At 42.1% G+C, this 14,058-nt stretch overlaps 1 protein-coding gene across 2 annotated transcripts in view; it reads left to right on the forward strand.

Moving 5' to 3' along the window:
* Positions 1 to 1,714: 1,714 nt before the first annotated feature.
* Positions 1,715 to 14,058, forward strand: part of LOC109896172 (kelch-like protein 20) — a 28,929-nt gene continuing 16,585 nt past the window's right edge. Inside the window, exons 1-5 of one of the 2 annotated variants that reach the window (XM_020490458.2) lie at positions 1,715 to 1,916; positions 2,243 to 2,400; positions 5,218 to 5,401; positions 9,649 to 9,792; positions 10,341 to 10,474. In XM_020490458.2, coding sequence (XP_020346047.1) covers positions 1,894 to 1,916; positions 2,243 to 2,400; positions 5,218 to 5,401; positions 9,649 to 9,792; positions 10,341 to 10,474 — 643 coding nt within the window. In that variant the 5' untranslated portion in view covers positions 1,715 to 1,893. The remainder of the gene's footprint in view (positions 1,917 to 2,242; positions 2,401 to 5,217; positions 5,402 to 9,648; positions 9,793 to 10,340; positions 10,475 to 14,058) is intronic. The other variant, XM_020490457.2, reaches the window with a different exon arrangement.

A 14,058-nucleotide genomic window follows, 5' to 3' on the forward strand; every position in this document is an offset into this window, starting at 1 on the left:
GGACCTACAGGTAGAAATATATAGATGGATCTACAGGTAGAAATATAGACAGACCTACAGGTAGAAATATATAGATGGACCTACAGGTAGAAATATATAGATGGATCTACAGGTAGAAATATAGACAGACTACAGGTAGAAATATATAGATGGACCTACAGGTAGAAATATAGACAGACTACAGGTAGAAATATATAGATGGACCTACAGGTAGAAATATAGATGGACCTACAGATAGAAATATAGACAGATCTACAGGTAGAAATATAGACGGACCTACAGATAGAAATATAGACAGACTACAGGTAGAAATATATAGATGGATCTACAAGTAGAAATATAGACAGACCTACAGGTAGAAATATATAGATGGATCTACAGGTAGAAATATAGACAGACCTACAGGTAGAAATATATAGATGGATCTACAGGTAGAAATATATAGACGGATCTACAGGTAGAAATATAGACAGACCGACAGGTAGAAATATAGACGGATCTAATGGTAGAAATATATAGATGGATCTACAGGTAGAAATATAGACGGATCTAAAGGTAGAAATATATAGATGGATCTACAGGTAGAAATATAGACAGACCTACAGGTAGAAATATAGACGGACCTACAGGTAGAAATATAAACAGACCTACAGGTAGAGATATAGACGGACCTACAGGTAGAGATATAGACGGACCTACAGGTAGAGATATAGACGGACCTACAGGTAGAAATATAGACAGACCTACAGGTAGAAATATAGACGGATCTAAAGGTAGAAATATATGTATGGATCTACAGGTAGAAATATAGACAGACCTACAGGTAGAAATATAGACAGATCTACATTTAGAAATATAGACAGACCTACAGGTAGAAATATAGACGGACCCACAGGTAGAAATATAGACGGACCCACAGGTAGAAATATACATGGACCTACAGGTCACAGGTGGCTATGGGAGCTGAGAGGAAGGTGAGCTGTTCAGAGGGAGAGCTGATAGGGTCAGGTCAGACTGTAACAGCTCTATGCCCCTATGGCAATATAATCACTATATGAGTTTCACCACTCCAGTGCTTTGTACTGTATCATGCTGATGAAGCCAAAAGATCTCCAATAGTCTCTGGCAATTGACAGTATATTCTCTCACACAGACACACATGCAGTCTCCTCTCTCTCTTTCTCTCTGTCTCTGTCTCTGTCTCACTCTCTCTCTCTCTCTCTCTCTCTCTCTCTCTCTCTCTCTCTCTCTCTCTCTCTCTCTCTCTCTCTCTCTCTCTCTCTCTCTCTCTCTCTCTTCTCTCTCTCTCTCTCTCTCTCTCTCTCTCTCTCTCTCTCTCTCTCTCTCTCTCTCTCTGTCTCTCTCTCTCTCTCTCTCTCTCTCTCTCTCTCTCTCTCTCTCTCTCTCTCTCTCTCTCTCTCTCTCTCTCTCTCTCTATCTATCTATCTATCTATCTATGTCCCATTACTGTATGTATGTATGACGCCATTAAGTTTAGTCCTCTAAAGTCCTCTAAGTCTGGACAGAGACATTCCTGGCGGTGTTCCTTGTAATGGAATCCGGTCCATTCTAAGTCATATAGTCTAAAGAAGCGTAAGGATTCTAAAGAAGCATGACAGGGGTTAGAATATCAGTCTTTCAGGATGTATGAGTCAGGACTCAGGATGGCACAGCTGGTGCCTGGTAAAGTGTATGGGGAGGGTGGAGGGGGCAGGCTCAGGCTCTAGGAGTTACATGTATCTGTATCCAGCAGGAAGAGAGACATCAAGCAGAAGAGAGTGCTGGGAAGTGATCTATAGATAGACAAGACTGTGAACGAGAGGTTTGACTAGCTGTCAAGGTGTCAAGAGAAAATATATTGTTGTGGAGATCTGACCTGGGAGCTGAGGAAACATGGGAGTGTACAATGAACAAGGGTAATTTGGAGTTGTGTGGTGTTCAGTATGTTTTATGTTTGGAGTAAATTAATGACTGTCAGCTGTTTAGCATTTCTGAATCTATACATGGGTGTTTTGAGAGTGTATTTCGCATGAGAGACAGAATGATGACGGTGCAGTTAAAAATGTACAAGAAAATGCCACAGATCAGGATACACTTTGAAAGCTGAGAAATATGCACAAGATGTGGAGGCACCTTATAAATAATCGTACACTCTGTAAATACCAGATCATTTGAAAATTGTAAATGTGAATTATTACATAACCTTTCATTCTAATCCTGTGTGTGTGTGTGTGTGTGTTAGGGAGGCTCTTGGTGAACAAGAGACACAGAAGGGCATGACCCCCAAAGACCGACAAGGGTGGGTCAGTGGTCGCCATGGTATCCTAAGCCCCATGTCGCTGCGTAGACAACAATCCCAACTCCCCCCTACAGATGTGTTCAACGACGTCATGTACATGGGTCAGTAACTACCCCTTAAAGATCTGCTCATCTTTGTTCAACCTATGTGGTCAGCTACTCTGCCATACAGTACAGTAGGTTGTAGGTACCATACAGAACATTAAGTATAATGCCGTCACATATCTCTAAAGGAGAAGGTGAATGTCAAGCAATATTTACAGGTATGTTTGTGTCAACCTGACCATTCAAGTCTGCAATTTGAGTGTTTCACAGATTGGTTCATATGAGCGCAAGCCAAAGCTTATTAGATTCAGTTTGACAATTAGGATGGGATTTAGTCCAGGGTGGTAAAGCAGAATATTGATTTTGAGTTTAAAAGGTTTAAACGCTTGAGCCTGGTTCACCAATTACTTTGCAGACAGAGTTCAGTGTGTCAAATCGGAGGGCATGCTGTCCGGTCCTCTGGCAGTCTCTATGGGGGTGCCACAGGGTTCAATCCTCGGGCCGACTCTTTTCTCTGTATATATCAATGATGTTGCTCTTGCTGCGGGCGATTCCCTGATCCACCTCTACGCAGACGACACCATTCTATATACTTCCGGCCCGTCCTTGGACACTGTGCTATCTAACCTCCAAACGAGCTTCAATGCCATACAACACTCCTTCCGTGGCCTCCAACTGCTCTTAAACGCTAGTAAAACCAAATGCATGCTTTTCAACCGTTCGCTGCCTGCACCCGCACGCCTGACCAGCATCACCACCCTGGATGGTTCCGACCTTGAATATGTGGACATCTATAAGTACCTAGGTGTCTGGCTAGACTGTAAACTCTCCTTCCAGACTCATATCAAACATCTCCAATCGAAAATCAAATCAAGAGTCGGCTTTCTATTCCGCAACAAAGCCTCCTTCACTCACGCCGCCAAACTTACCCTAGTAAAACTGACTATCCTACCGATCCTCGACTTTGGCGATGTCATCTACAAAATTGCTTCCAACACTCTACTCAGCAAACTGGATGCAGTTTATCACAGTGCCATCCGTTTTGTCACTAAAGCACCTTATACCACCCACCACTGCGACTTGTATGCTCTAGTCGCCTGGCCCTCGCTACATATTCGTCGCCAGACCCACTGGCTCCAGGTCATCTACAAGTCCATGCTAGGTAAAGCTCTGCCTTATCTCAGTTCACTGGTCACGATGGCAACACCCATCCGTAGCACGCGCTCCAGCAGGTGTATCTCACTGATCATCCCTAAAGCCAACACCTCATTTGGTCGCCTTTCGTTCCAGTTCTCTGCTGCCTGTGACTGGAACGAATTGCAAAAATTGCTGAAGTTGGAGACTTTTATCTCCCTCACCAACTTCAAACATCTGCTATCTGAGCAGCTAACCGATCGCTGCAGCTGTACATAGTCTATCGGTAAATAGCCCACCCATTTTTACCTACCTCATCCCCATACTGTTTTTATTTATTTACTTTTCTGCTCTTTTGCACACCAATATCTCTACCTGTACATGACCATCTGATCATTTATCACTCCAGTGTTAATCTGCAAAATTGTAATTATTCGCCTACCTCCTCATGCCTTTTGCACACAATGTATATAGACTCCCCTTTTTTCTACTGTGTTATTGACTTGTTAATTGTTTACTCCATGTGTAACTCTGTGTTGTCTGTTCACACTGCTATGCTTTATCTTGGCCAGGTCACAGTTGCAAATGAGAACTTGTTCTCAACTAGCCTACCTGGTTAAATAAAGGTGAAATAAAAAAATCAATAAAAAAATACACAGCATTTACTAATCTCAGTGAATGTTGGGGAAATTGCATTCAAAAGGCAGATTGTTGGGTGTCCATTGCTCTATAGCATGCTTTAGATTAAATATGTTCACTGGGGCTGGCTGAAATGTATTGAATTCAATAAATATACAGATTTAGCGATAACAAACTTATATTTGAGTTTGTGCTCCATATCTCTCTAAACTGTACTCCCGTCTGCAATATTTTTTTAAGCACTGCAGCTTATGCATACAGTTTTATCTACAGTGTTTTGGTTGCTGCAGACACTCATAACCTCCCTTGGCATGGAGGAATAGTGCACTGTGTACCTCATTCCTAATGTCACATGTCTCTCCTGAGGGAGAGGAGGGTGACATGTCCATAAATTCTCCCTAACCTCAGACATTAAGGACTGGTATTTTTGGAGGGGAAAGATCATATGAGTTGTCTGAATAAGGAACGGCCACTTATGGGTGTCAATGATGAGCTAAAATAAACTTAGTGTTGTTTGAGAATGCAAAAGATTGCAAATTAGTGCTTTAGATATCCTAGGTAAAATGGTATTTGGTAGTAGTAAGTGAGTGAGACCTCCCACTGGGCACAGACATCAGTTCAACGTCTAGTTTTGATTTACTTTTGGATGAGTTGTAGACTAACGTGAATTCAACGTGAAATCAACAAAACATTTCACCATGTCATTAGATTTAGGTTAAAAGTTGGGTGATAAAAATATATAATTCCCTCACGTTGATGACCTTTTTCAAATCCAATCAGTTCTCCACGTTGATTCGACGTCATCACATTGATGATTTGGGTTGAAATTAAGTGGAAACAACGTTGATTCAACAATTTTTTTGCATAGTGGGTTGTAAGTGGTCCTCTTAATTGTAGTATTGAATATAGACCAAATTATACTGTATACAGTATGGTAATAATGAATCTCAAAGAATCAGAGGAGCAATCATGAGGAAATCACTATTCTAGTCTTGAGTCTAAATAGTACCAGATAAATACAGGCCTGACAATAAAGTAACAAACTCCTTAACTGGTGTTATTCATCTGCACCTTCGCATCAATGGCTGTTTCTACCTACAGTGGGCGGCTGGACCCAGCAGGATCCATCCTGCCCGGTGGAACAGTTCTGTCCCTTGGAGAATGAGTGGAAGAACATGGCCTCCATGATCAATCACCGTGGTAACGTGGCCGTGTACGGCCTGGCCGGGAAGATCTACACGGTGGGCGGGTCCGATGGTGTCTCGTGCAAGAGCAGTGTGGAGAGGTAAGGGCGTTTCAAGATGGCTACCCATAGAACTGTTGGTAAAGCTTTAGTTCCTATTTCAGAGGGTCACAGTAAAGTGCTGTATGAGAAATATCCATCCCACGCTGTGTGTCAGGGTGAAATGTGTGAACGGGCCTTTGTAGTGGTGTGTGTCTGTCGGTGGTCCGGTCAGAGGCTCAGGGCTGACAGGCATTCACTGCTGGGGGTCTAGGGAGAGGAGGCTGGGTGTCTAGGCAGGGGGGACTGGGTTGGGGGGGGGTGGTGGTCCAAGCAGTCAGAGAGGAATCTCCAGGATTGAGGTGTGATGGATATGATGGATCTGTGATGGATGTGGGGACAGGCTGACAGGCCTCTTAATCAGCACCCTGAGGCCCAGCGCTGTCAGTGCTGAGTGCTGATACTGGAGGGAGGCCTCTACATGGTGGGGTTTGGGGGGGTGAGGGGTAGGGGGTGGGGAGGGAGGGAGGGAGGGAGGACTATGCATGGTAGGGCATGGGGGGTCAGGGGTGTGGATAGCATTACGTTGCCTAGAAATATCCATCACTTCTCAACTTCTGCAGTTTCGCACGCTCTCATCACCTTTTTGGTCTTTGACCAGGCAGACTTCTCACTGTCTCAAACTCTAGGCTTTGTCTTGCCTACTACTTAATTAAACTACATACTGTGTACTAATAATACAACATAATATTTAGAGCGTACTGTATGCAACAAATATCAACATACTGTACATACTACACATTAAAGAAAAATGGTTCTATGTAGTGCCAAATAAGAGTTATTTGGCTTGTAACCATAGCAGAACACTTTTTGGTTCTAGATTTAACCTTTTTTTGAAGGTTCTATAAAGAACCATGCACATACGGTTCTAAATGGAACCTGTATGGTTCTATAAAGAACTTTTCTTTTTTTAAATAATTTTTATATTCTGGTTTAATAGCCATATTATATTGTTAAAATGCCATAGGTTTTACTGTAGTGTTTATTAACAAGTTGAATCAGGTATGCTAGCTCTGCAATGGCTGGGGATCCCTGAGGAGAGAACGGAGAAATACTGACTAAATCAACCGTTCTCAAATGACACAAGACCACACCTGAGTCTTTCACAAGACACCTTCAATGGCCACAGTCATACATAATATGCAATAGCATAAAACAACAGGTTAGATCAATTGGAATGATACTCTTACTCAGGCTTGCACAAAAAGAGCTGTGCACAAACTACGCCCAAAAAATTATAATGAGCCACCCCCCTATATTTTAATTCTCACTAAAACAGGAAAGAACCCTCATTGTTAACCTGCAAAGAACCACTGAAGAGCTCACATGTTTTTTGGGGGTCAGTATAGTTTCACATAGAACCATCACCCTTCCCAAAAAACCCTTGAGGAACCCTATTTTTTTGTGTATGTAGGTTCACCCATACTGAGAATTCATCATCATTCGGGCAGTTTCCTGCCATTTGTTAATGTGGATACAGCACATCCCCTTATCTCATTATCAACTAATTATCAGCTTTTTGTCAAACACACCTGGGTCTGAAAGGACTATTATCTTCCTCAATAGCATACAGGAAATTTGTACTCGTGGGGGAGAGCGCATGACTATTACATGTTAGTAGAAAAGGAAGAGCATTAGGATACTAATCTGCTGAATAGCACTTCCACTCTCTGCTCCTCCACCCCCTAGAGATTAGAGACAAACCTTTACTGCTTGTTCCCTCAGAGCTCAACCTTTCCTTGTCGGTGTCTGTCTGTGGGAGAGCAGACGGCACCAGAGAGCAGCAGATGTGCCCTGGCCTCTCAGGGATCTCATCATTTGATTAGTGTCCTATTTGGGACTGCAGGAGAGAGAACACGTGTCTCTTGGGGCAGTCTGTCATACTTCCAATCAATTAACTGATGCCATGCTCAATCTATGATTTGCTATGTCACTTTATTCTCCAGGTATTACATTGATAGAGATGATGTTAGGTATTACATTGATATAGATGGTGATAGGTAATCATTAATATAGATAGTGATAGGTAATCATTCATATAGATGTGATAGGTAATCACTGATATAGATGGTGATAGATAAAGATGGTGATAGGTAATCAGTAAAATAGATGTGATAGGTAATCACTGATATAGATGGTGATAGGTAATCACTGATATAGATGGTGATAGGTAATCATTAATATAGATGGTGATAGGTAATCACTGATATAGATGTGATAGGTAATCACTGATCTAGATGGTGATAGGTAATCACTTATCTAGATGGTGATAGGTAATCATTAATATAGATGGTAATCACTGATATAGATGGTGATAGGTAATCATTAATATGGATGGTGATAGGTAATCATAGATGAAGATGGTGATAGGTAATCATTAATATAGATGGTGATATGTAATCACTAATATAGATTGTGATAGGTAATCACTGATATAAATGGTGATAGGTTATCATTAAAGATGGTAATAGGTAGTCAATGATATAGATGGCGATAGGTATTACATTGACAAAGATGATGATAGGTAATCACTCATTTAGATGGTGATAGGTATTACATTGATAAAGATGGTGATAGGGCATCATTAAACTAGATGTGATAGGTAACCACTGATATAGACTGTGATAGGTAATCATTGATATAGATGGTGATAGGTAATCATTAATATAGATGGATATAGGTAATCACTGATATAGATTGTGATATGTAATCATTAATAACTGCTCTGAAATGCAAGTAAAACTAAATGCATGCTCTTCAACCATTCGCTGCCCACACCTGCCTGCCCGTCCAGCATTACAACTCTGGACAGTTCTGACTTAGAATATATGGACAACTACAAATTCCTAGGTGTCTGGCTAGACTGTAAACTCTCCTTCCAGACTCACACTAAGCATCTCCAATCCAAAATTACATCTAGACTCGGCTTCCTATTTTGCAACAAAGCATCCTTCACTCATGCTGCCAAACATATCCTTGTAAAACTGACCATCCTACCGATCCTCGACTTCGGCGATGTCATCTACAAAATAGCCTCCAACACTCTACTCAACTAATTGGATGCAGTCTATCACAGTGCCATCCATTTTGTCACCAAAGCCCCATATACTACCCACCACTGCGACCTGTATGCTCTCGTTGGCTGGTTCTCGCTTCATCTACAAGTCTTTGCTAGGTAAAGCCCCGCCTTATCTCAGCTCACTGGTCACCATAGCAGCACCCACCCGTAGCAAGCGCTCCAGCAGGTATGTCTCACTGGTCACCCCCAAAGCCAATTCCTCAATTGGCCGCCTCTCCTTCCAGTTCTCTGCTGCCAATGACTGGAAGGAACTGCAAATATCACTGAAGCTGGAGGCTCACATCTCCCTCACTAGCTTTTAAGCACCAGCTGTCAGAGCAGCTCACAGATCACTACACCTGTACATAGTCCATCTGTAAATAGCCCATCCAACTACCTCATCCTAATACTGTATATATATATTTTTTTTATCTTGCCCCTTGCACCCCAGTATCTCTACTTGCACATTCATCTTCTGCACATCTATTCACTCCAGTGATTAATTGGTATATTGTAATTACTTCGCCACCATGGCCTATTTATTACCTTACCTCCCTTATTTGCACTCACTGTATAAAGATTTTTTTTACTGTATTATTGACTGTATGTTTGTTTATTCCATGTGTAACTCCGTGTTGTTGTATGTGTCGAACTGCTTTGCTTTATCTTGGCCAGGTCGCAGTTATAAATGAGAACTTGTTCTCAAGTGGCCTAACTAAAGGTGAAATAAAAAATAAAGTTGTTATTCTTTTCTCTTCCTCTTTTGTATTTTCTCAAAACTGCATTGTTGGTTAAGGGCTTGTAAGTAAGCATTTCATTGTAAGGTCTACACCTGTTGTATTCGCGCGCATGTGACAAATACACTTTTATTTGATAGGTAATCACTGATATAGATGGTGATAGGTATTACATTGATAAAGAGTGTGATATGTAATCATTAATATAGATGGTGATAGGTATTAAATTGATATAGATGGTGGTAGGTAATCATTACTATTGATGGTGATAGGTATTACATTGATAAAGATGGTGATAGGTATTACATTGATAAAGATGGTGATAGGTAATCACTGATAAAGATGGTGATAGGTAATCATTGATAAAGATGGTGATAGGTAATCATCCATAGTCCTCTTCCTAATATTGTTCATCAGACATGTCTTCACCCCCCCCCACCCCACCCCCCACGCAGGTACAACCCAGAGACCAACACATGGAGTAACGACGTGGCCCCACTGAGCAGCACCCGCAGTGGGGTGGCTCTGGTGGAGATGGATGGATATCTTTACGCCCTTGGAGGATACGATGGCATGGTCTGCACCAACACTGTTGAGAGGTAAGGCCACGTTCTCATCAGTGGTTGCACTGTGGTTGAGATCGATGAATCAATGCAAAGGTCCATGTCAAAATTCTCTTTAGATGTTATCTGTGAATTACCTGAATACTGTACGTAGGTGACAGCAAGATAACCAAGTTTGACCTGTTGACCTTTGATAGGCTTTTTAACAGGTGGCAGGTAGCTTAGTAGTTAAAATGTTGGGCCAGTAACCAAAATGTTGCCAGTTCAAATCCCCAAGTCGTCAAGCTGAAAAATCTATCAATATGTCCTTGAGAAAGGTACTTAACCTTGATTGCTCCAGGGTTCCCGTTGATCATGGCAGACCCTTGCTGTGACCCCACTCTCCAAGGGTGTCTCAGGGAGAGTTGGGATATGCAAAAACACATTTCCAATTCACACTTGTACATGTGGCGGAAAGGGAGAATTGAACTATTTAGACATTTGTTTCTGTATCTCTGTTTAACTAGTGATAATATGAAGGAAGATAAGGAAAACATATTTGATCAAATCTTAGTTTTGTTTGTATATTCTTCTTATTCTACCAGATATGATCCCAAAATGAATAGCTGGACGAAGCAGCCACCGATGCTGAGCCGGCGTTCTGGGGCAACGGCTGCTGTGATGGATGGTCAGCTATACGTGATTGGAGGCAGTGATGGCGACGCACCCATGAACACAGGTCTGAATAACACGTAAAGTTAACAGATGTACCCGACTAAATGTACGACATCAGAGGTGGCACCTCAGGTCCTAGAGTGGTGTGGCAAAAACAATATATATAATTCTGGGGCCTGTAGTTTTACCTGATCTGGTGACCTAACCAGGTACATCTTTGGACCTTATATGGTATGACATGATTCATCTGTCGTAAAAAGGTTTAATATGGGCTATGATTAGACCAGAGTTTTTCTAATCAGGTTACATAGTTCGAAAAAACGAATGGAAAAACTCCTGGTCTTGGGGAGGAAACACAACTCTGTCAAACTGCAGCAACCTTGTTCTTGTTCATATGAATTCTATTTCAAAGAAGGACTAGGTGTGTTTCCTACACACAGACAGAGACACAAAGAAAGCAACATGATGATGAAGATCAGCTGGAGATAAGTCAAGTGAGAGAAAGTTACAGACATCCTTGTGTTTTCCCACCAGTTAGCTTTCATTGTGTTAGCCAATGCCAGTGTGTGTCCTTGTTGGTAACACACACACACACACACACACACACACACACACACACACACACACACACACACACACACACACACACACACACACACACACACACACACATTGGTTGAAGCAAGTTGCCAGATCACTAAGTACCTTAGACCATCCATACTACATACTGTACTGCTCCTCGCCAGTGCATCTTCAGTGTTATTAAACCATCTCAACTGGAATCTTTTCTGTCTGTGCCCTTACCAGCACATGGGAGAGAACACATGAAGTAAAAGCAACCTTAAAGAATATACAGTCCACCAAGTCCTCACTTACAATGCAGCTGCTATTGTTAGTAGCCTACAGTTGACCAGACTGAAAAATGGTCTTGTTTCCATGCAATACAGCATATCAGATTGCTAGTGTTAAGCTGTATAGGCTGCTACATTTACTGGAGAGCTTTTGCTTCTGTCTGTTGGGTGTGATGCGCTATCATGCTTGCTAAATCAATCCAGGAGGAAAGTGAACAGCATGCCTTGTGTTTGGTGCACTTTGCCTGGAGCGAGCGACCCGCAATTTCCGGGATTTATTTCATTTGATTAGGATCTCTTTTAGTTCTCATTTGGACTAATCTTCCAAGAGTCCTTAAACATTAAAATACAATTTATAATACGAACACATTTTCACATATAACACACTGTTACAAACAGACATAATACACTAACATATTGACCAGATAAATACTCTAACAGTCTGAAATTATAGATTGATTCCTTCATCTACAACCGTACAACCTTGCAATTTATTATATTTAAATGGTTCTGAAGTATTGTTTGAATTTATATATTGAAAGGTTTGTGGTTTGCCCAGATAAATTGCTCAATTTCTTTATTAAATGTTATTTTGCCTATTTATCTTTTCTGTCTGGATAACAGATAGATTGTGGACAACCTATTCCTGGTATTTACTGTCTCTTACCAACTGAATGCTGTTGTGAATAGAGTTTGGCAGTTTTAATGGTGTACATTGTTAAATAAAATAAACATATTATTTTCAATTATCTTGTTGATTGATGACCAACCAAGACAATTGAGCATGACTACAACAGAAGAACCGTATCTCCACCTTAAAAACAATCCTTGCTGCTTTGTTCTGTGCAATCTGCAGCCTCCTAATGTCACTTTGTGATGCATTTACCCAGACCGTAGAAAAGTAGTTCACCTGACTCCCAATTAATGCTTGGGTTGTTTGCTTAAGAATCTTTCTCTGTAAATATTTAGCTATCCTTCTGATCATGCATGCTGTTTCAATATTTTTTTAACTAGGCAAGTCAGTTAAGAACAAGTTCTTATTTACAATGACAGCCTACACGGGCTAAACCCAGACGACGCTGGGCGATTGTGCACCACCCGATGGGACTCCCAATCACAGCCGGTTGTGATACAGCCTGGATTCAAACCAGGGTGCCTGTAGTGACACCTCAAGCACTGAGATGCAGTGCCTTAGACCACTGCGCCTCTCAGTTATTTGAGACGACCATGATAAGTAATTGTCTAGCTGCACCCCTAGTAGTTTGGTTTCTGAATCTGATTGGTTAAGACACACAAAGAGCCTGCAGTGGCATTCTGATGTAGACTGAGAAATTTTGCGCGAGTGATATACATCATGAGGCAAATCAGCACTTTGTTCCTCTTTTTAATTAACGCATTGCATCAATATTTTTGTTTTACCCATAACAAAAGTGATTTAAAAGTGCTGAAGCAAATGCTGCCTCTCCACACATTTTCCTGCTGCAATGTACCACATTAGGACAGAATCTATGATTGATCTGTGTCTGTGCTGCAGAGCTCTATGGCCTTCTGATCTCTGGACAACTTACAGGGAGGGCCCAGAATTTGTCCTGGTAAGGTCATGTGGTCAGAAAAAAGTATAAACCCTCTGCATTTTGAGGTTTCTTTGACTTTTAAACAACTCTACAAAATGTAGCCGTTCTGGTCAAGCATAACATTGATCTGACCTTCTGTCTGGTACCAACACACACACACACACACACACACACACACACACACACACACACACACACACACACACACACACACACACACACACACACACACACACACACACACACACACACACACACACACACACACACACACACACACACACACACACACACACACACACACACACACACACACACACACACACACACACACACACACACACACACACACACACACACACACACACACACACACACACACACACACACACACACACACACACACACACACACACACACACACACACACACACACACACAACACACACACACACACACACACACACACACACACACCACACACACACACACACACACACACACACACACACACACACACACACACACACACACACACACACACACACACACACACACACACACACACACACACAACACACACACACACACACACACACACACACACACACACACACACACACACACACACACACACACACACACACACACACACACCACACACACACACACACACACACACACACACACACACACACACACACACACACACACACACACACACACACACACACACCACACACACACACACACACACACACACACACACACACACACACACACACACACACACACACACACACACACACACACACACACACACACACACACACACACACACACACACACACACACACACACACACACACACACACACACACACACACACACACACACACACACACACACACACACACACACCACACACACACACACACACACACACACACACACACACACACACACACACACACACACACACACACACACACACACACACACACACACACACACACACACACACACACACACACACACACACACACACACACACACACACACACACACACACACACACACACACACACACACACACACACACACACACACACACACACACACACACACACACACACACACACACACACAAAAAAAAAAGCACGTACTTGGCTTGGGCAACCATAGCTTAACTCGGGAGGGTTATGATGTGCAGCCAGTTGTCA

This window comes from Oncorhynchus kisutch, linkage group LG8 (assembly GCF_002021735.2).
Source record: "Oncorhynchus kisutch isolate 150728-3 linkage group LG8, Okis_V2, whole genome shotgun sequence".
Lineage (NCBI taxonomy): Eukaryota > Metazoa > Chordata > Actinopteri > Salmoniformes > Salmonidae > Oncorhynchus > Oncorhynchus kisutch.